This window comes from Athene noctua, chromosome 3 (genome assembly GCF_965140245.1).
Source record: "Athene noctua chromosome 3, bAthNoc1.hap1.1, whole genome shotgun sequence".
NCBI classification, from domain to species: Eukaryota; Metazoa; Chordata; class Aves; order Strigiformes; family Strigidae; genus Athene; species Athene noctua.
In genome coordinates, this window is record NC_134039.1 from 9,611,332 (window position 1) to 9,634,345 (window position 23,014).

General features: G+C 39.3%; 1 protein-coding gene across 1 annotated transcript in view; it reads right to left on the reverse strand.

The window, feature by feature from the left end:
• The window catches only part of RFX4 (regulatory factor X4), a 95,975-nt gene that overhangs the window by 36,467 nt on the left and 36,494 nt on the right, over nucleotides 1-23,014 (reverse strand). Inside the window, exons 5-11 of the mRNA XM_074901152.1 lie at nucleotides 14,295-14,356; nucleotides 9,075-9,288; nucleotides 8,167-8,244; nucleotides 6,204-6,367; nucleotides 3,787-3,887; nucleotides 1,933-1,991; nucleotides 186-330 (exon numbers count right to left, since the gene is read on the reverse strand). Coding sequence (XP_074757253.1) covers nucleotides 186-330; nucleotides 1,933-1,991; nucleotides 3,787-3,887; nucleotides 6,204-6,367; nucleotides 8,167-8,244; nucleotides 9,075-9,288; nucleotides 14,295-14,356 — 823 coding nt within the window. The remainder of the gene's footprint in view (nucleotides 1-185; nucleotides 331-1,932; nucleotides 1,992-3,786; nucleotides 3,888-6,203; nucleotides 6,368-8,166; nucleotides 8,245-9,074; nucleotides 9,289-14,294; nucleotides 14,357-23,014) is intronic.

Below are 23,014 nucleotides of genomic sequence, written 5' to 3' on the forward strand. Positions count from 1 at the left end.
GAGTGCCCACATCTATGCCTCAAAACATAACATCTTGACAAGGCTTTGCCTTACATTTCTATAAGTGTCTCTATCTTAAGCCTTCAAGCAAACCAATGACTGCAAAAACAGTGTTACTTTCACTGAGCTTTGTTTCCAGCAGGAAACCAAGTTCATCTGGCTTTATTTGAGGGTTCTGCTCTTACATTGTATGATGAGCTTTCTGTGTTCCTCCCGCGAGTCCTCCATAGTATAGAGGGTTTGTTTGGTAATGCTATTCAGATCCACATTCCTCCAGTCTTCCAGCATTTGAAACGTGATGTCTGCACTGTGGATGACCGTTCTTGATGCCTGTAATCCAATCCAACCTATTCATTAGTTCATGGTTTATTAGGTTAAAAAATAGGCTTTATCCCCTTTTATGCTTCCTTAGCTAGGCTCACTAAGGTGATTCTCCTCATGGACCCCCACCCACCAGCTTGATGTCTTATGGACATTACAGGCCCTCTAACCACAGAGAACTCCCAAGTGATTTTGCCTACTTCAATCAGCTGCAAGTATTTTGTTTGCATCCATCACAAACCCTGATGAGCAACACTAATCTGGTGGTGTTGTTGCTAGACTCCTTAATCTCTAACAGCTCTGTTGGTTTTCTTGACCAGTTTTGTCACCATAAATGTTTTGGCTTATAGCTTCAGTTCAAAAACAAAAAGCAACAAGAAAAATCAAGCCAAAACCAAACAATCCCCACTCAGGTCGGCACCCTCCCCTCTCACAAACTATGAAGACTCTCATTCTTCCCTCAGCCACATGAAAAAGGTTAAAGCTCCTTTCCCTCTGCATCAGATCTGCTTATTGGCTGGTTGAGATAGGGGTCTGCTGTTGATAATGGGGAGGATGGGCTGAGAGGAAAGGAAGTGACATAAGGTCATGGTCATGTAATATATACCAGCTCTCTGTAAATTAAGCCGAGATGATAGCCCACACTAAGGTTATCAGCTTCCCCAAGGAAATGATGCATTTGAAGAGTCTTTCATGTAAGTAAATTGCTACATCCCAAGTATGATGCAGAAGGCTGTGGTCTCTGTATCTTGATTTCCTTTGAATCCCTATGGATGTCCAAAGTTCAGCGATGATCTGCACTGTTTGGGGAAAGTTACCACCCCTGCCTCCACCACCAAAATAATGGACGCAGAAATCTACAAGAAGTCCTTGCGGGAGTGGGATTTTTTCCCCAGAGCTTCTTCCCGTGGGCTTCACCACTCACAGAGTTAACCTGGGGTGTTGGATACACCTTCCAAGAGTGGAGCTTTCAGTGTGATGGGAAACAAACTGCCTGCTCCAAAACATGGGTGAAAATCTAATGGATTCAATGCATACTCCCCCTTTTAATACTACACAGAATTTGGCCTCATGACGTATAGATAGGTAATTGTGATCTAAACTAACCGGTGAAAAACAAACACTTCAGAGTAGTTTTTATATTCACTTGCTACGGTTACAAGAATATTTCTATTTAAAACCCCAGCATTTCAACTGGTTTGGTTTTTACTAATTTGCATTTGATATGTAATACACAATTAGACTTGGAATTTACTGTCAGGCATATAGAAATTTTTCTTGCCTTGCAATAGGCCTAATACAAACTGCTCTGAAATGAACGGAATCTCTCTCATTTATTTCCTGAAAATGAACCATCTCTTCAAATCAAATAATAATTTTGTTTCACAAAAATACCCTGCTGAATTTAATGATCAGAGATTGTCAGTTGTCTAGAAAAGCATTTTTTGCTGATTATTTTTTTATTTTGTAAAGTTGGTTACAATCAATATTGGAGACAAACTGCTAACATGATCTCTTCCTTTGAATAAAGTCTAGCCTACCAATTCATAAAATTGTTTGAATAGTCAGTAAAAATGGCATTCAGCAAACCTGGGTAACTGAAATATTTACCTGGCAGAGATGATTTAGTGATGTCTGTCGCCGGAGTATTTGTGAGAATCTTCTGGACACTGCAGGAAAGAAGAGATACATATTTACATACCGTGCTAAATAAAGAAAACTACTTCTGAAAATACTAAATTAAAACAAGAATGAAAAAAATATATCCACTTTCCCATACACAATTGTGGCTACATAAAGTTCATTCAAATAGCTCAGTTTTAACTTAGTTTAAACCTTGACCTAAAACCTTAAATCTGGGTGCTCAATCAGTTTTACAGAGGCATATTACAAGCAATGATTTATAGATGCTGTGAATAATGAGATGACAAGAGAAACGTAGAGGACAATGGAAGAGCTTTCTTGTTGAGCATAGAAAATTTTCTCTTGGTACACAAAGGAACTGAAGACCAGAAAAAACTCTTTAACAGAAAGAAAAATGTTGGTGCAAGAACAAGCGGGCATAAAATGATAGCTACATTATGTGTGGAAATTAGAAAAGGTTGATAAATCTTAATGCAAACCAGTTTTGGAGGAGTCTTTTGACTGGACTAGTAGAAGCTAAAGTCTGATACAGTTTCAGGTAGAATTTGATCAAAGTTTCTGAAAGAGATTACACGATGTACTAATATACTATAGTAAGATGGCCTAAGAGGTACTTGCCAGGCCTCTGCTCCTATCTTAGCTCTTTCCAAGTGATATAGACCTTGTATTATTTCCTATACTTGGAAGATGAACTTTTAAAATGTTGTATTTTGCATCTGTCTGAAATCTGTGACTTGGGACTTGCAAACATGACCAAGGCTTGCAGTTATTCCTGTCAGTACCTCCACTGGCTGTGAACACTATCACAAGTTCTGATGAGGAGGAAACAACTGCAGAAGCAACAAAGGCTCATGTAAAAGGTAGGATGCTCTCAAGTTTTTCAAATCACCAAAGACTTTCAGATCTATCCAAACAGGCCCTAGACTTGGCCACAGAGTAGGTTTTCCCTCTGTACCATACACAGTGGCAGTTACAGAGTACAGACTGAAAATTACTCTAAAGTGCATTGTCCATCTCTTTCTCTCCCCCTTATAAGACTGGAAGAGATCTTCCTGTAGCAGATTCTCGATATTTTTGAATTGACAAAGATGTGATAAAGCATATTCCCAGTTCTGACTCTGTGTAACTTTTAAAATAAATTAGTAAACAACACACACCCCCCACACCCCCCCTAAAATTAGCTGTTCCAACTTGTATCCTGAGTGTTCTCAGGAAAATATACACCTAATTTTCCATGCTGATCAAAATAGTTAATCCTCCTAAATTAGTTTTTTTTTTTTTTTTCCTTTAACTTTGTGGTGTGGAATTTAGTGCTCATGAAAGGCAAAGAATTGAGAGCCGTGAAATAAAGCAGGCTTTATCAATAGGTGATGTGCACTGCAGGCATCTACAAAGCATGTCTGAAAAGGACTAGTGCCCTTTCCTGTGGTGACAGGGTAATTTGATCTCCTTCATTTTTAACTCTGGCACTTTTTTGAGTAAGGGCCTCAAGCTGTATTCAAATTGTGCTAGCCTAAAGGTTTGTTTAATAATTTCCTTTGCCTAATATCATCCTTAATGTTTGCTTACTATCAACAGAATTAATTTCTTATCAGAATCCACAAGAAAGAAAAAGCAATTCTTCTCATTTTGAGCAGTGCCTTGTTTCACTAAATGAAATTGGTTCTCATGAACAAGTGGAGATTGTAAGTAAATGCAAGATTTATAATGCTGACGGGTTTTAATTCCTAAAAGAACACGAGTCTCACTTCCAATTAATTTGTAATCAATAAACACTGTATGCATCCCAGGTTAACAGGAGAGAGATTGGGCAATACATACATTCAAATTTGATATTTCGTAGGTTTTCTGGTAAATCATGGAGAGCTACTTTCAGCCACTCATCCAGTTGCTTTGCAAACTTTCGGATTACCTGCGTCAAACTGAAAAGAGAAATTACTACATCAGAACATGTTTACTCTGTGCTTTATGTTGTAAGATCTGTGAACACATGAAGACAATGAGTCTTCATGTTATTTACAACTCATTATTATGCAGAGTTGCTAATATATTTTGGTTTGTAGGTGTGAAGAAAAACTTCTGAAAACATTGGCAGGAGAAAGAAAACATACCACTGTGTTCAAAACCTCACAAAGAATGAAAGTCTCTGTACTGCACCGCTTTGATACTTACACTGTTTTTAGCTTGAAATAAAATCATTCCCACTTTGTACAAACATAAAAGCCCACATTTATACAAATGTACTCAGGGATGCGCAAGTGAAGCAACAACCAACTACGCTGCAGGCTGGAGCCAAGGAGTGGGTGATGATGGTGGGGAGGAATTTCGAGGCCAAGCCCACACAGGTGGGGAAGTGGAGGGGAGCAGGGCCTGCCTGCTTAGCTCTGCACAGGGCAGGAACTTTCCCAGACAAGTGAGATTTCTCTCTCCTCCATTCCTACCTTTTTCTGATGGCTCCATCATTTCCTGCTAAAGTTGGTAGACAGCTCATTCTGCCCTTCTTGGAATTGCTCAGTGTAAAATGACAGGTTCCAGGAAAAGTTGCAGGGTGTTGTGCAAGGGACCCTAACAGTTGGTTCTGCCAGACTGAGCTGCTGCACTGCCTGTAGCAATACTCGAGATACACAAATGAGAAAGAGAGGAAAGATGCAAGGAACTTTCCCTCTTTCAGCTAGGCAGCTTCTTCTGTTTGTACTCCTAACACACTGCACTGAGAACAGAGCTGGTAAAATAAACATGGCCACAGGCCGGCTCTGCTCCACAAAGACACCTTAACGGGATAGGGGATGGATGACAACTGCTGCACCCACTAAAAAGTGGCTTTTCTGGACAGCCAATATTTGTTCCCAGGAAGTCCCTCAGAGGATTCTGGCTGAGTCAGCAAGATTTCCTTCAGGAGCTTCCATTGCAATGAGACCCTTCTTCACCCCCTCCAGTGCAGGCTATGGCTTAATAGCCACAATCTGGCCCTTTATATGCATTACAAAAGTCTATATTCACACTCAAGTCTCTCCTTATTTGCTATGAAAGAACTAAGCAGCTTGAGAAAAGGACTGCTGTTCTGTTTAATCCTTCCAATGAAATAGATGGGGGGGGTGGGGGTGGAGGGACAAAGCCTGTAAAAATGTACATGTCTTATCAAGGAAACCCCATGCTTATAACAGGTTTCTTGTGGAAAAAATACTTTGCCTGTACTTTATCAGTCATACAGTGCGCACAGGAGAGCAGAACGTCTTGTAAACATTCGCCATGATTAGAGACACTTTAAAATCTTGAGGGCCAAATATATAGCACCAATAAGAAACTCAGAGAGCAGTATTCTCAAGAAATGACTCAACCTCAGGAACACATTAGTAAAATAATACTAAAGGTGTACACATATATTTAGAAAAAGAGAATTTCCTGGAAAATCAAAGGGAGAAACAGGTTGACTGCATTCAGTGATTACCCTTTTTGCTGTGAACTCTTGATCTCTGTCCTGCTTTACCTATACAAACAAGACCTCTTGGACTCACATGAGCTCCAGGTAGGAAGAAAACTGCTGAGATCTATCACACAGATTGGGAAAGTGAATTTACCTTTGAAACAAAAGAGGCAAATACTTCTTAATACTAATAAAGTGATCCTAACATAAACATACATCTGTTCTTCATAGGATAGTATTTAAATTAAATCAGCATGTCCAAGACTTCACAAGTATGATCTTCATGTTTTATAATTCTTGCAAGCCAAATAACAATTGGGTTTCAAGAGTGCATAGAGAGACAAATGCTTAGGTTGCAGTGCCTGAATATGTATGTGAGTATTTACAAATAGAGCAAGCAGGCCAGCTCCTCTTGTCACTGTAATTCAGAATACCGTTATGTTGTTATCCCAGACTAGCAGAGAAATGTCTGAAATTTTCAGAAGATAGTGTGGCAGTCTGCAGCCTGCAGACTTCTGACATAACCTGAAAGTTGGGACATGACTATCAGCTTGATACTAATAAACGAAGAAGAAGGTGGTATCCTTTATCACACAAAAATTAACAAGTTTTTCACAATACAAGTCTTGTTAAAATCTGAACATTTCTTCAGGAACGTGTCAGCTCTTCAACACCTTTGAATTGACACTGTGATTTAAACTCAGGAAATGGGCGGCGGCAAGCAGCTTTCTGAGAACTTGTGCCATTCTTGAGGAAAAGACATATAACAAAGACAGCTGAGCTAGAAGTGGTCAGTGCTGCTAGCTATACTGACCTGTCAGGTAATGCTTGTAGTACCGTTGGCATCAAAACTCCAGAAATTGCTTTGTACAGAATTGAATCACAGACTCCCACTATATTCACTACAGTTGAAGAACCCAATACGGGCAGCATATGAGGAGGCATCCCTTGCCAAAAGTGCAGAAGAAAACTTTGAACCTGCAATCACAAGAAGAAGCAGGGATGTTCAAATTAAAATAATCAAAAGCCACAAATACAATTTTCTTTAAATGATCTGTTTATATAGCATTTGTTCAGCCACAGAGCTGGACTGATGGTGTACAATGCAGGTAAGGTATATTCCTTAACTAGACAGCTTATACTGTAATGCAGTGCACAGTGGGATAATCAACCAAAGGGCAAGCAGACACTCTGAGTTGGTGACAGGGTGTCTACACGAGAGAGACCCACGGGAACCACCGGATTTTTACCTTCCATCAGTGGCTGGTGAGTGTAACTCTTTGGCTTCCACATGTCAAGCCTTTTTCTCTCTTTGCTCTCTGTCCCTGTATACAAAGGAATGCAATCTAGGGCTTGGTGTAGGGAGAGAGAGAAGGATAGCACATGGCTTACAGGGGTCAATATACCACTTTCTGTCTTCATTTTGGAAAGAAACACTACACTTAGGGATTTCTTCTTTCCTCCACTATGAAGGAAAGAGGAGAAAGAATGGAGAAAGACAAAAAAGAAAATGGGGACATTTCAGACATAGCAAAATATACCTCTGAAAATTTTTGTTTAGGAAATAAAGGTGTTATTCAGCAGACAATATGATCAGTTCTACAGGGGACAGAATACTGGCATTCATAAGTGATAACCTTTTGCACACAATCTGTATCAAAATAAGTAACTGTGCCAGGTGCAGTAGAGAATATTTGTCATTTATATATTGATGCTGCTCAGTCCCTCTCCCCACCACTGATTCAGACAAACATTCCCTAACAAAACATAACACCCTGTCTTAAGAAAGTATTTTGAGACCCATCCAGCAAAATGTCCTGAATATATGTCACATATTTCTCTCACGTGGAAACATCTAGAGTGGATAAAATGACTTCAAAGAGCCTCAGCTTTAAATCAGAAGAGCATCAGAATTAAACAATGAGAGGAAGAAAAGCAGGGAATTTCTTGCCATTGTTCAGAGTCAAAAGACCCATTTCCTTTGATTTTTTTCCAGGACCTGGATGTCATATTTGAGTCAGGCCCTCAGCATCTCTATAGTCAGATTTCTTTTCCTGGACTAGAGGCCTTCTCCACATGTAAGATGAAACTGCTTGCATTCTAGTAATGTTTTGGTTTTCAGCTCTAATTATAGAGCTGTCTGTATGCACTGCCAGAAAGCCCTCAGATACAGTTGATATGCAGCAGGTACAAACCTTACCCATCTCTAATGGATGGTATCAACTGCTGAGCAGTGTGTGTGTTCTTAGCTGCACTGCAGTACAACTGAGCAATTGAAGACTTCAGCTACAGCTTTATGGGATATCTGGGAGGCTGTAGGCCCCCCACTGCCCCACATCATTGTTAGGAGACCAGCAGAGCCTGCCATTTTGGCTGTGGCACCTGCCCTGGGTTTGTGTTGAACACTCAGAGGAATTCCTTCAAACAGACAGTTCCAACTCAAACCTTTGAAAAGTGGTGGTGGACAGACTTCTTGAATTGTAAGAACTGGATTGTCCATCATCTTGTAAGGGGATATTGCTACCTTAATCCTGCTGGAGAATGAAGAGACAAAAACATTCCCATTGCTTTCATTCCTCTAACTCACACAGTGTTCTAAGTGAGATTTAACGCTATCAGTTACATATTATATACTCAAGTATAGGTATTGTTCATCACTCATGAAAAGGATCTGCCACCACAAAACCGTAAGTTTGTAATATCACATTCAAAATAAGCTCTCAGATCCATCAATACCTTATGTATCATTAAACTACAACTATAGTTTCTAACCATACCTCATCAAAGTTTGCTCTTATTACAGTGTCTAGTATCCTCTGACAGTGAGTTCTATACATCATAATAAAGGTAGAAACCTGAAAAAGAATGAGGGAGACACACAAAAGGTTGTTCTACTTTAAGAAACCTGCTTTTAAAATTATCAGAATATAGAGCACAAAAAAGTTTTTTCTTATTTTACCTATGCACAATTGCACAAATAATGAAATCAGTTAGAGTCTAGTTAGATTAGTTAGATTAGCTTTAAGATGAGTTTTCTTCTTAAAAGTAAATTCTCCCTTTGAATTCATGGATTTTTCTATGTCAATGGGGATTCTTCAAATGTAAGAGGAGCAAAAAGCCTCAGTGAGATCAAAGACGAGAATGTGGCCCTAATTAGGACATAAAGAACTATAAAACCCTATTCTTTTGTCCACTTTACATTGATACTACACATGTGAATAGCATCAGAAAACTCGCAAGCTCAGCCAAGAGCAGCCAGAGCACTTTTGTCATATGTGCAGATAGGATTCTCTTAATTTCTAGTCTAGAAGGATAAATATACTAAGTCCCTCTCTGCTCAAGAATGCATCAGAACTGTTTCTCAGTTTGCCATCAAATGTGTTCACAGATTAAAGAGCTATAACATATTTAAAAACAGTTATCCTCAAACCTCACCTGCTGTATGTAATGTAACTTTAAAAGAAGTGTGCACAGGCTTTAGAAATATACAGCTGATAGCGTCAGCTGCCTACTTTAAGGGAAGATATTTCTTCCTATTAAATGAAGTAATTAAGTCCCCCATAAATAAAGTCAAAGCATTATTAAACGTACTCTAATTTAAAGTCTTTATATCTTAGATAAAGCTTTCATCAGAGCAGGGAAAAAAAAAACAAGACAAGCTGAGAAAAGATTTCCAAAGCGTTACCTTCTCCTCTGGCAGACTGGCTGGCAGATTTAGATCTTTGACATTTGGAAACTCTGGCAGTAATGTTCCCAGTTTGGATCGTGGTGAATACGCCACTGTCTGTTTGGTTACTTCTTTTTTTCCTGTTTCGTTGACCCAGGCTGCTCCTTTTTTAGAATACATCACATCATAATACTGGGAGTTTTCTTTCACTGCAATTCCATAATAATGGTACCTGACACATAGAGATGTGTATTTTAGAAAGCAGATTGTTTGAAAATTTTTTTAAAAAAAGATATGGAGGTAAGTGAAACATAATGCTAATGATTTCTACAGCAAAACAGACTGTGCAATAGTTTATATATTATTAACAAGCATTGATTCTATAGCAGAACACTGTGGTAACATATTTGGCTTCCAATTTTCATTCTTCTGGTAAAAGTAGCTCTTTTAAGAGTTAATAAAGCTGACTCTATTGCAGGGCAGGAAAATAACAGACTTCCATTTTTTTTCTTATTATAAAAAAAAAAAGCATCCTAAAGCCACTTGTTGGCAGAGCTCTGCTGTGCAGCTGCTCCTTTAGTTTAGTGATAAGCAGAGGTACAGACCCTCTGGACTGGTCCTTTTGTTGTTATTTCAGTTCTCTGATTTTCAGGCTGTCGAGGGCTGGTTTGGTCCCTGAAAAGCTTGAGTCTTTACTGCAAATGAGTTGATCAGAAATGCTTCAAAAATTGAAAACACTTCAATGAAAAGAGGGGGCAGAGGCTTGTGCTGTAAAGCAATGAATGATAGGAAATGTACAGTTCAAAATTATTTGTTTCATTACTTAGCATCAGCACTGGGCTTAGATCAGCAAGCGATACCACACAACACTGTAACTATGCAGGCCACAGTGGGAATTACACAGTGTGACTGTGCTATAGAAATGGACTGGTGGCCTTATGGCACAAGTTTGCGCTACAACTTAGCTTTATTATAGGTGTTAATGGAAGCACTGATTATCCAATCCAACTCCTGCATCAAAGCAGCAAAGATAATCTTATTCCTTCTATAATCTGCTAATTTATTTTCGTTTCTCAGATGTAGGCACCACCAAACCATCAGCTAAATTTTTAATGATTACAAAAGGTGTCATAAGATTGTATTGCTCATATACTTTTGATTCACCCTACTTTCCCAGATGGAATTTTCAGTGATCTTCCAGTTCTCACCTTACAGCCTATCAGACCATGATGAGACACAGTCTTCTGGATCCCACTATTGTGGCAGGAGATGTTACCATCTCTGGATGCTTGTTGTACTCCTCAGACAGTTACTGATCTCGAGAGTGCTGCCAGCAAATCTGTTCACTTGAATGGACCCAAGCTTGCTTTAGGCAAAATCAGCTGGTTTTACAAAGGTCATCTTAGCGGAAGAGTAGCATTTAAGTGATGGTAGTTTAAATAAACTTGGGTGACTTTTTTCCTTTTTTCACCCATAGTCATTCACCCACAGATCAATGCATGTCATAATTCCAGCAGAAAGTGGTGGCAAAGATCTGGAAGCTCTAATCTTCTCTGTCGGCATAGATGGGCTGAGAGGAGGCCTGGGGAGTTGTACCAAACTTCTTCTAGTACATGGCTCCCTTGACATGTCTACTGAGGACGTTCCATATTGTCCATTAAAAGTAAAAGCTATCTTGAACTCAATGTTGAATAACCCAAGTGAGATTTACTAAAGCATTATGCTGACATGGTATGAATGTGATTTCCTAGCTTCAATACTTTAGAAAGACACACTATGGGCTCCAAATCTGCCCATCAGAGCTTAGGCCAAAACATGTGTTTCACACCAGAAACCAGGATCCAGATTGGTCCTAACCTGTTACAGATAGCTAACGGCAAGTCTGTGCTAACACTCAGATTATAACGCCAGCTGTAGAAGTGTGGCTTTTTAGCTTGAATGGTAACAACTCTAACTTGCAGTTCAAGTCCCCAGTTTGGTCTCTAGCAGCTGTCATGCCTGCACTGTATGTAAGAGCCATAAAGCTCACATACATCCTGTGCAGTATGTCTGGGGTTGGGGAAACTAAAAGGAAATGCTACAGGGAGCTAGCACCACAAATTGCTAAGGGAAGGGGGGGAAAAAAGGGGAAAGGTCACGGCAAGCAGGACTGCAAAAGTTCTAGATGGACTGAAAGGTTTGTGTAATTTAAACAGGGGTCAGTCTCATACAAAGTTTCCTCTTAAATCAGTTCAAGAAAAAAATGAATTAAAGCCTGGAAAATGTAGTAGAATTTCACTGTGCATTATTGAGTTTCTGGTATATTGCACTTGGCAGTAAACTACATAAAAGAGTTTTCCAGGTAGCTTCAAAATCATATAGACAGCAATAGCCAAATCAACTCAAAAATTCTTCCAGATAACTTCCTTCTTCAGTAATTTTACCATCCCAAATGGCAAAAACTCACTGGTGCAGTTTACAGAGATTATTTTCCAAGCACTTTTCTGTATTGCTAATCAAAAAACCTCAACTTAATTCAATAAATACGGCTTGAATGTTTGATCTGTAGCAGAATAACATGCAGACAACACAGAAAATTTTGTGGTAAACAGTGGAATCCTCTTTACTCTCATGAATGCGGTATCTGCAGCACACCTTCAAAGAAAGAAGCAAAATTGCCTTCACACCATGTAGTTTCCATTGGTTGAACTAACCTCTTGTGAACATAATTGAAGAGTTTCAAACTACAGCAGAAAAAAAATTGGCTTTTATGTTTAGCTGCCTTCTCATGGCTCACCTCTGGCGGAACTCTTTCTAAGCTCAGTGCGATAGAGAACAGCTGCATGCTTACAGCAATAAACCCAGCTGCAAAAAAGAAAGCCTCACAACTGATGACCAAGAGTGTAGCACCATTGTAGCTCTGAACTTTGTAATGTTACAAGGCAGCCATGCTATAAAAAGACTGGAGGAAGAACAGTGTGAAGTCAGATAATCTTAACCACTTCTATGGCCGAATTTCCTTTGGCAGTAGCAGGGAAGTGGAATGAAAATCATACTGGCAGCAATCGGCCAGCACAGTTGGCGATAAAGGGACTGAAGTGTTAATGCCTAAAGTAATTTCTTTACATAACGCTTAACAGGAATGCAGTCAGATGTTTCTGAAAACAAAACCAGAGCTCAGTTACAGCTGTGCTGAGTGTAGCAAGGCATGTATTTATTGTAAAGAAGTACAGTAGGCATGTAAAGTGTGTGTGTGTTTATATCCTCTTCATTGGACCAGACGAGAATGACTCCTCTGTATGCTATAATCCTTGGTGTGTTAACCACTGACAAAGCTGTAGGCATCCTCTTGGAGCAGAAGAACTCAATTTCATACCTACCAAGGCTATGAAATTTGAGTGACTATGATCTCCCCCTCAGGGGTGACAAGGGACTCTCAGGGGCCAAGGATTTTGTAGAGCACAGACAGCATGCTTTACAGAAATCCCTTCTTCTTTGCTAGACAGGGAGCAGAACCATTGCAAAGGTGGTCTGAGAGGAGTATATGACCTGAAAGCCCCTCTGATAGGCATGCAGGTTAGAGGGGAAATATGCAAGAAATATTAAGTTTAATTGATTTTTAGCCTCATTGAGGGTAAGCAGACATAGCTTTTGGGGATGCAAGACACCTTCAGTCAGCAGATGAAGAGCATCTTGCCCCTCTGAGAGACTCCTGGAGCTGTGTGAGGAACGGTTTAGAATAAAGCAGTGCTCATTCCTTTCATTAAACAGGAAGACAAATAACAAAGTTGTAGCCAATCTCAGAGTGATTTGATGGCTGACAGCAGGTAGTCTCATATGAATGCTTCCATAAAGCAACTTGTGCATGCTTTCACTCAGTCTTTATGAACCTCCACAGGACTTATATACAGGGATAAATCCTGATTCCATGAGTCCAGACCTATCCTGCTTTCCTAATATGATGTTGGACTAGCCAAGAATTTGCTCCTGAGAGATTTCTGGTAGCTTTGTCATGTATAATGTTATGGTAGCTCTGAATCTGTATTTGGGAAGAGATTTCAAATCTTCAGTGAGCTGCTTAAATACGGCTGCTCTAGAAAAAACAAAGGTTAGTTATAAAAATTAGGAGAATCTCAAGATGAGGGAAAGGACATTTGGTCCCATTGAAAAGATACTGCTTGTCATGGACCACTTGTTAAAGAGCACAGTAGAGTTAATTTTAATGGCATTTCTTTTAGCATCTTAATTTCTTCTTTTGTTTAAAGAGTGGGTCATTCTAGCTTTAGTATGTAAGTTCTATTCTCATAGCCTATTTAATTCTCAGCATTTAGCAATATTGTGTTTCTAGGCTTTGTTTTGAAAGAGAACCTTTATCAGCAAAATTCTGCAAATATATTGTCCCAGGTTTTCATCTTCCCTCCATAGCTTTCCACTTGCAGTCTACAGAGACTACCCTTAGACTACCTTGTACAATTCTGTGAAAAGCATATATATCTCTCTATATATATAGATATTTTTTTAATATGCTTATGTTTCCCATAAAAATATTCAAAGCTCCACTGGAAAAATTTCATGGAGTCCACAAGCAGAAAAAAGTATAAAAACATCACTTTACCCTCTTTATAAATTGGTGGAATCAAATCTTGTCAACAACTGGAAAAAATAAAATACCCCAGGAAGTGCATTCTTCTTTCTGAATCAATTTGTCATTCTGGAATTAGGATGAACTGTTTTCAGGAAGTATCATCTTTTGGGTAATGCAATGAACTAATTCGTTGATCACTTAAAGATATGTCGGACTTCATTACACAGGAAAAATGGTGTATAAATCCAGGTTTGTGGACAATTTCAGTTTAGACCAATACCCACCTAAATTCCAGGTAGCATTCTCCACTTGTCCTCTAAACTGAAACATGATGTTAACCAGCTGTCATTCCCCACCCTCCAATGGTAGTTCCATTACTCCTGGGTGTGAATGTCCTTTACGTTGTGTAAAGTGAGTTGAGATGAAAAACATTACAGGAACAATATGGAAAATACTGCTGATGAAATCAGTAAAAGGCTTCCATTAGAGTACCTTTGCAGGATCACCACTGAATCAATAAGACAATGTAAAGACTACACTGGAACCTCCATCAGAGTTGGGTTTTAAGTCTCCAACTGGACAAATTATTCCCTGACCTTATACTATTCTATTCAGTAAAGCCAGAGCCAGATGGGGCCCTGTATGAGATGATAATAATACCATACACAGCTTACTTTGATTGGCCTCTGGTTCCAAGTCTTCTCGTCGTTAGCTGTGGAAACTGTTGCCTTATTATCTACAAATAAATAAACAGAACTGATATTAGAAAAAAAATGAAAAGCACATTTACTAATACTTAATTTAATATAGACTGTTAGGACAGAAAAGCAGAAAAACTGTACTGCAATATCAGCAAAACGCATAGCAGGAGAAATCAGAAATAAAGTTTTTGATTTTTTTTCATTACTGAAAGAGGGGAAAGAGACTTCAAAAATCACTATACTTCTATTAACTACCATTAATTTAAATAAAGTCTTTCAGATGTTACTGGAGTAGAGTACATTTCCTTAAAGATCTAAGATCAGTCCTGCCTCTAAACTAAGGAGGACTGTACTTAGAATTGGCCTACTATTTATTTGTGTCAGTTTGCAGGATCAACAAAATTGGTTTTGCTACAAATAGAGGAAATTCTCCCTTTGAGAGTTTTGGAGGCCACAATTCTTTAAAGACCTTCACAATCCTGCCATTAAACACTCCCGTTTCTAAAAGATGAGTCCCTGAAAAGATTTTGGTATTTGACAGGGGCACCACTTCTACCAGGGAAGACTAACTGTTGCATTTGTAAAGATAGCTTGTAATCAATTTATCCTCTGGAAAACAAGTGCATCTCAGAAACAGCAGGGTATCATCAAGAATCTGGACTCTAGCCTGTCAGCAGAGATTAAAAGAACATTGCTACTGTAAAACAAAACTTCTTTAGTGCCAGATGCATTTAAGGAAATGGATTAATGAATTTAGATTGTGTCTTCAGTAATCAGAGCCACTGCAACCAGGCTAGTCCTGATGAAAAAGTTCTGCTGTAGTCACTGGAAAGACAGCGCTCAGAACCTCACAGGATTAAACCTGATTCTCAGTGTGGTCTGCAGTAGGAGGAAAATTCTTCCAGCAGAACAGTCATGCAAGAAAGGCTGCAGTAAGCCTTGAAGATTCACTTACAAAATGAATGTCTTCCTTTTAAAATTTGTAATATATTTTAATTGTGTTTTCATTATATAAATTGCTGTATGTTTCCTCTTCAAGGTGGACACTGACTGATATTAAAGGAAAATGGGCATACAAGATGGAATATAACTGCTCAACTAGAAGAACACGTCAATTAAAATTGATTAAATAATATAGATTTTTTTTTCTCCATTTTGCCACCACGATAAATATTTAATCCTGATTGATGACTGAAAGCTCTGGAACACGTATTTGGATCAAAAGGTGCTATATAAATAAAGACATTACAATGTCACATATTTGACCATTTCTTCAGTAATTTTTCTTCTTTTTTTTTTTTTTTTTTCTCCCCACAAATGTATAATCATCTCCCCTTTGTATCATGTAAAAATTGACCTGTGTCGGTTTCCAAGAGCTTTGCGTAACGCGGCTGATGTCAAAAACTCAGCATAGACTTAGAGTCGCTAGGTTGTTCAGCTTTAATTTCTGGAGCAAAACTTCAGCAAACAGTAAAACACTTTTGTGGAGCTGTGAAAGTTCAGCCTAGCTGTTTGATAAATGAGCAGACAGGCAAGCAGCCCTTCTTTCTTTTTTTGTATGGATTCAATGAAGCCTGCCTAAAGAACACCACATGCTGTTCCAGCTACTGATCTAACATTCCGCAACATCTCAGCCTTCCAAATTCCCTTTAATTACACATTAATCCCACCCCTCTCTCTTTCATTTTCTGCAGACAGGGTTGGGGGCTCCACAAGGCTGTGGGAAAAAAGGCAGTGTTGAAGAACTACTTTCTGAGGATGGGTTTTTGGGCTAGGGGACTTTTTAATTTTTTTATTTTTTTTTTTTGGTGGTGGCAGTTGTCATTCAGAAAATACCATTCCTCTCCAAAAATTGATTTTACAGCAGTAGGCTCAAAAGTAAATCTTAATATTAGAGATACCTTTACCCTATTTTTTCTTTTGGAACAACATGAACCCATATTACTTTCAAGTCTTTCTAGCAGTGATGAAGTGTTACAATGCACACTGTAAATGCTACTTTATGAACCATATGCCGTGGGAGTTCCTGGGATTTAAATAAATCAGCCAATTTCTACATACCAGGGCAGAGGTGATCAGGAAAAGAGAAGAATAACGGAGCAGTTGATCAGATGATCCCTTTTTCTTTTCTTTGTTTGCTTCTTTTTAAAATCCAGCACATTTTAAACTATGAGACACACCTTTCAGAATACAGCTGAAAAGTATGCATCACTTTAAATATTCTTTACCAATAATTTACAAAAAAAAAGAAAAACCTAGCAAACCTTTGAAAAAAAGATGTCAGGACTTTTGGATCTAATGCCGCATATATAAAATATGTATAATATGGCATACTCATGCTTGGATGCTTGTACACAGGAGCATGGGTATTTATATTTGTGTTTGAAATAAAACAAGTCAAGTACTAAATGAGCTAGATGTTTATATAAATGTTTATATTCAGCTACATTTATGCAAATCCCTGTGCAATGATATTGCCATAGGCAGTGAGATTTCCCTGAAAGGAGAGATTAAGCTAGATCAGGCAGGACAAAGTGGAGTTCACTCTGTGCTGAAATCGATGGAAAAAGCAAAGGGTCCAAAATGTTGATTTTTGAATCATAATTTCAGCCTGAAAAGTCACCCTATAAAATACATCGTCATTGTGTTTCATGATTATTAACTTTTAAAGACCTACAGAGAAAATGAGTTAATTTTACAGCTGGGTGGGGAGGGAAGGGATTTCCTAATTGTTGGACATGAAAATTCAGGTCCTGATCTGAAACCCAAGTTGGATCATTTTCCTTTCATTACTGCAGTGGGGTTGTGCAAGCAAACGAATCAAGACCAGACCACGCAGTTTGAGATGCTGCCTGAATGGAGCTCAGTCCCTGTTCTCACAGCAGCACTGGCTTCTCAACAGAAGCAGTGGTAAAAAGATCTCATGGGTGGTATCCAAGGGAATTTTGGAGTGAACAGGCCTTTTACCATTGTCCTTCAATGGAACTGAAATTTCACCTCATACTTCTCTAAAGTGACCACAAATCCAGCTGCCCTGTGAGACGCACCGAGTAAAAGGTACAGGTCTTACATTTTTCAAGTAAAATCCCAACTAAATTATGTGGCACTTTTGACAATTAGGCATTATTTTATGCTACTTGGCTTTTTGGTTTTGAGACACATGTAGACCAGGAGTTTTGCATGCAAATAACTTCTGTCCCTACTGTATTAGCCTCAGAATGATCCTTCAATTTCTTTCTCAGTTAGTAAACTTTAATTGTGTTCTCTCTCTCATTTCTCTGTACCTTGCTCAAGATTTGATCTTGCCTTCTGCCAGTAGAAGATCTTGTATGCTTTTATTGATTAAAAAAAATATATTAAGATCTGGCTTATCTTTTTGCAACTCCATAGTTCTTTTGTTGATTGCCTCCTGTATACATAAGAGCCAGATAGAAGTCATTACATTATAAAAAACCATATATAAACCAACATACACCTTTTCAAGGGATTAGTATCCAGGTCTGTACTTGTTTAACCCTTTTGCAGACAATCCTGATACATAGTTTTAGGAATGCCTGTGCAGGTAGAACATAAGGAGAACCTTTTCTTTCTGACAGGCTGTAACCTTTCCACTCCGAATGTATGGAACAGTCAAAGTAAGGGCAGGAAAGAGAAGTGTTCTCGTGTTGTTCTCTCACAGTGCGATTACAATACCAGTAGTACAACATGCAACATGTACTGCGCGGACCTTGGAGCTAACAGGATTTTTATCCCCTGTTGGCTTTTTAAACCTAGTAAAGGTGTCTGAATAAACTTGAATTAAATATCTAGTTACTTGTAATTTTGGTCATTCTTAAAATAATGTAATAAAAATTAACTAAGTTACTTGAGCATCCATGCAAAACACAGAAAGCTTTATGAGCAACAAGTAGAAAAATGCACTTCCTCTGTAAAGTTCTGTATTGTAGTCTGCACAACCTATTAACCTTAGACATGGCTAACTGCAGGAGCTGTTCTGTTACCCACAAATGGCTGCAAAGGTGCATTCCTTCATCTTGATTACTGCCAGCTGTAATTTCTGCCACTGCATCTCTCCTCACATCTCTAGCACTGCAACAGTCCAACACAAGCAGAGCCAGCCCCAGCTTAAAAATGAGGAATGTATTGTCTATTCTGCCTTCATCCTTACACTGTGCCCCATCACTTCTCATTACATTCACTATCAAACTGTGAACTTTATGTTTCCCAATTATTTCACCTAAATTCTTCTATGATATGAGATGACAAAACAAATCAGGGAAAAAAAAACCAAACCAAACCATCTTATAAAGCATCTTATGCATCTGTCTTCATGCAAACAAATAAGGATGGAAGAAACCAGAGATATCTGGGAACTTCTGAAGTAATTTTTCCCTCCCTCCCTCCCTATACTACATTTTGCTCTGGGGGAAATAGGCAGAGGATGACTTTTAGAAGTCTTGTTCCTGGAATAATATAAATTGCCACTTTTCAAAAGGCGTGTTCATTTTGTTAGGGCATCTGATCTAGAGGGATGTTATTCTTCATGACATGTTTCTTTCTATTTGAAATAATTCTAGCCGTGCTTCTAGGACTTCCCAGAGTAATGAAATAAAATAAAATTAAGTTGCAACCCAGTATTTTCACTCTGCCAGAATGAGAACTGGATTTCAGGCTCCAAGCTCTGTAGCTCTGGGAGGTTTTAGAAAGATTCTAAATACAGTGGAATAAATTCTCTTTTCTCTTCATAACAGGGATTGGCTCTATTCATCTAAACTCAAGTTCTAGTCCTATATCTAGAGAGCACGCTTTTCTTTTATGAAGTCAGGTACAGGAGATCTGTGTTTATTTACCACATTCTATTGTGGTGTTCAGTCTTAAACTTCTTTGCCATGGCAGCAGGAAAGAAAACAATAGTGCCAAATATAACTCTGCTCCCACACAGCTATGGTTTCCTTATTCTCACTGCTGTGAAACACAAACAACGCTTATCTCCTCAATCTTACATGGCAAGTGTAGGATTTTTAGGCTCATTCATCTTTGGCCTGGATCATTCAGGGGTTTCCCCATCTGCTTCAGAGCTTTTTTAAATCCTCCCCTGAGACAGTTCTGTTACTGTTACCACTTGTGTTAACAGGTACCTTTTGTCTCAGAGATGGCTTGGGCCTGGCTTAACACCACATTACCTTGAGGAAAAGGTCAAGAAAGCTTTGCCCCAAGAAACATCCACTGATAGGAAAGAGCATAATCAGATTAGTCAATTACAAAGTATCATTCCCATCCCCCAAATCCACCAAACTGTGCAAAGAATGGGAGAAGAACTGTGACTGTGTCTATACCTTCTCTACTCCTTGCTTGCTTACTTGCATGGCCCAGGAGAGAAGGCTGTAGTGTATGGGTCCAGCATTCTTGACCCCAGATCTGTTGTCTATTTCTATTCAATAATTTTCCCATTTCTCTCCACGCACTTTCATCATTTTGTGGAACAGAGCATGGTCTAGCTGTAGGATAAGATCTTGTTTCTAACACTGATACATCTCAACTGATACTGCAAAGCAAGTCAGAAAAGCCTGCTGGCACTTTCTCTGATGCCTGTGCCCAATTCTGCCTGCTATGGAGATTAGACTCCATGAGGAACTACAACTGAACTGGACCCTTTAGCGAAGCTTGTGAGACCTCTCCTCAAATTCATCTATGCACAATATCCTCCTTCAGCAGCTCCTCTGGCCAGATGGAATTCAGCCTAAGGCATGATCAAACAGATTACTGCATCCCAACAAAGCTACAGACATTGAATGCTCTGACTCAGATGCTTAGCTGAGCTGCAGCCACTTTTGGTGCTGACTTGCTGAAACCAAGCAGATGTAAAACCCTGCACAACTCCCCCTGTTCTGTACTGATGCCAACACACTTACTGCCATCACCCAGCATATCTGTGGGAAAAGGCTGACCGCCAGGATCTGTGCATTCTGGCAGACCCTGTGCTGTAAGAACAGCCTCTAGGACATGTTGACAAGGCATGAGGTAAAGCAGCCCAGAGGCTGCTATACTTTATGCTGAAGACCTAACTAGAAGCCAGATGTTCAAAGTGGCAAAGCCAGTAAAAATTCTTTTGCTAGAGGGCAAATCTTTGGGAAAGGAAAAGTCACTCTGAAGAAACTGAGGTGTCCTTGCTGGTTTTCTTACTCCCCAAGATCAAGGAGAAAAAGGCAATAATGAGCAACCTGCAGTTATACAAGAGATCAGTGAAGCAGAGACAAGGGGGCAAAAACCTTTCCAGCTACACTGTAGGACCCCTGTTCCCCACACCAGCATGGCCACTTGCTTCTGCAGTACTTGTGTTACTACTGGCCTCCTCAGAGGAGCCTGGCCTAGAAGATTCTGAACTGGGAAGAAAAGTCATATTCCTGTTAACAATCCTTCAGTCAGGAACCTCAGCTGTTAAAAAGGGATGAAGAAAAAGCAGGGACTGCTCAAATAGTGCCAACAGACTGGCATAGACATTCAATGCAATAACAGAAACCACATCCTCAGCTTGATTTTTCTTCAGTTCTATTTCTCTTTTCTATATTGACTAGAAGAAAAGAGTTTAATTAAAAAAACCCCCAACATTCCATATGTAGTAATTGTTCATAATAATGCAAGAGCTGGTTTAGTCTATTGGAAGAGGGCACTTAAGAGTAAATTTGGCTTTGCTATACTAGTCACTGTTGAGGCTACTTAGGAGCAAACTGAGAGTAAAGGAAAAAAACCCTATCTTCAGGAGAAGCATCTCCTTACACACAGCAGGCAATTCCCAGATGTGTGCATTTCAATACAAAGACAAATCAGAATGCAATCACATCTCAATGTCATTAGCAATAAGGCTACTTGTCTGTCCTTTTTAAAGATTAAATATATATAGTGTGATAGGATGAAACTGTAAATCCTATTTATGCTAATCATGCTTGAAGGAACAGTCCTGCTGGCAAAACTTCTGGGCATAGAGGCAGTGCATAGTGATAAAAGAGGACTCTGGCTGGTACAGCATGTACCTCCCTGGAGCAAAGCAAACTATTGGGTAAAAAACACTTTTCTGCTGGTATAACTGTCCCTCAGCCCATTTTTTGGAAATGGGGTGGAAATATTGGTCAAAAATGTAACATATCTCTTTCCTAACCAGTATTACAAGTCTATTGTGGACTTTACCTTTCCTTATTTAGTGAAATAAATTTACTGGAATCTAATTTTCACTTACAGCAAAGCCAGTCAGGGAGCAACAAAGAGGCTCTAAAATTTGTGTGAGCATATATCCATGTTAAACCTCTGTATGCTGCCAGAGTGATGTAAAAGGACCTCAGGCTGGGGGAGAACTACCCTGCAACGTGTCAGCATCTTTCGTTTTCCTTTTCAAATATTATTTTATTATTGCTTGTCAAAAGACCTGACAGGAAAGCACCGAAAGAAAAAAAGAAAAACAAAAGAAAGTATTTAACCTCCAGGGGGCACATGGGAGTTGTGGGAAGAACACCTCATGAGGATGAAAAAGAGGTTGCACCACGAGAAACTACGTGTTCTGTATGAGAACGGCAGGGTCCGGGAGGTGACTTACCAACCGCACAGTAAATTTAAAGCAGTGAACTGAGGACATGGAGGATAGGGGAAACCGGTGCAGAGAAGGAAGATTACATCTTTAAGGGGCTTGATTAAGAAAATAAGGTTCATACAGGGTCACAAAAGAAACAAGAACAAAAATCAGCGTTGGAAATAAAAGTGAAAGAGCGTGCCGGCCCAGCTGAACAGCTGGATGACATGGCACAGCTAGGAGAGAACTAACAAGCCTTATGGCACCCACCCATACACAATAGTTACTGAGGGGCTTGGAAATGGTCAAAACATTTCTGCTTTTAATTTGACTCAGTGAAGGCCCCAGTTCAGAATGATTCAGCTTTTGCAACTAAACCCAGTGAGAATAGAGTCAGTCTTCATCTGCCATAATTCCTACCTCAGTGATTAATTACCACTAGCATTTATGTTAACATGTTGCTCAGAAGAAAAAACATACACCTGCTCAGCCCTCCCTGCTGCAGGCAGCAGCAGAACTTCCAGTTGGAAACACCTTAAACTGCTCTCCAAGTCCACAGGGTCCCGGAGCAGAGCCAGAGGCATTTGCAGCACAGGGCTGAGGGGCAACAAGGCTGCACTCTTTATAAACTGACCCCAGCAACAGGCTTTCACTCCTTCTGCATGAAGACTAATTCAGAGTCTAAACATGTTCATGGTGAGAAAGCTTTTATCATATGCGACATTTTTATTGTTAATAACTCCATGATGTACCTGCCTTTCCTCACAGTAGTTCCCTGTCTTCTCAGTGGTTGCATGGAATATTTTTACTTATTCTGCTTCACTTCTGGGTGAAATCATGATCCCGTTGAATATAATATGCTTTACTGCCTACTCAGAAGTTTAACACTGGAGTCTCCACTTGCTGATGCTGAGCTGTAACCAGCAAATACAGGGCCCTCCCTAGTCACTGTTTAGTTGAAGTATATGGGTAGAAGAGTGCTTGGTCCTGTCTTTTGCAGGCAAGAAAAAGTTCTGTAATGGCATTCTAGGTAGAATAGCTTATTATCAGACGGGCATATGCTAGTATAGACAAAATTATCTAATTTTCACATATTAATTGGGTGAGTAAAGCACTAAAATCTTGGCTAATG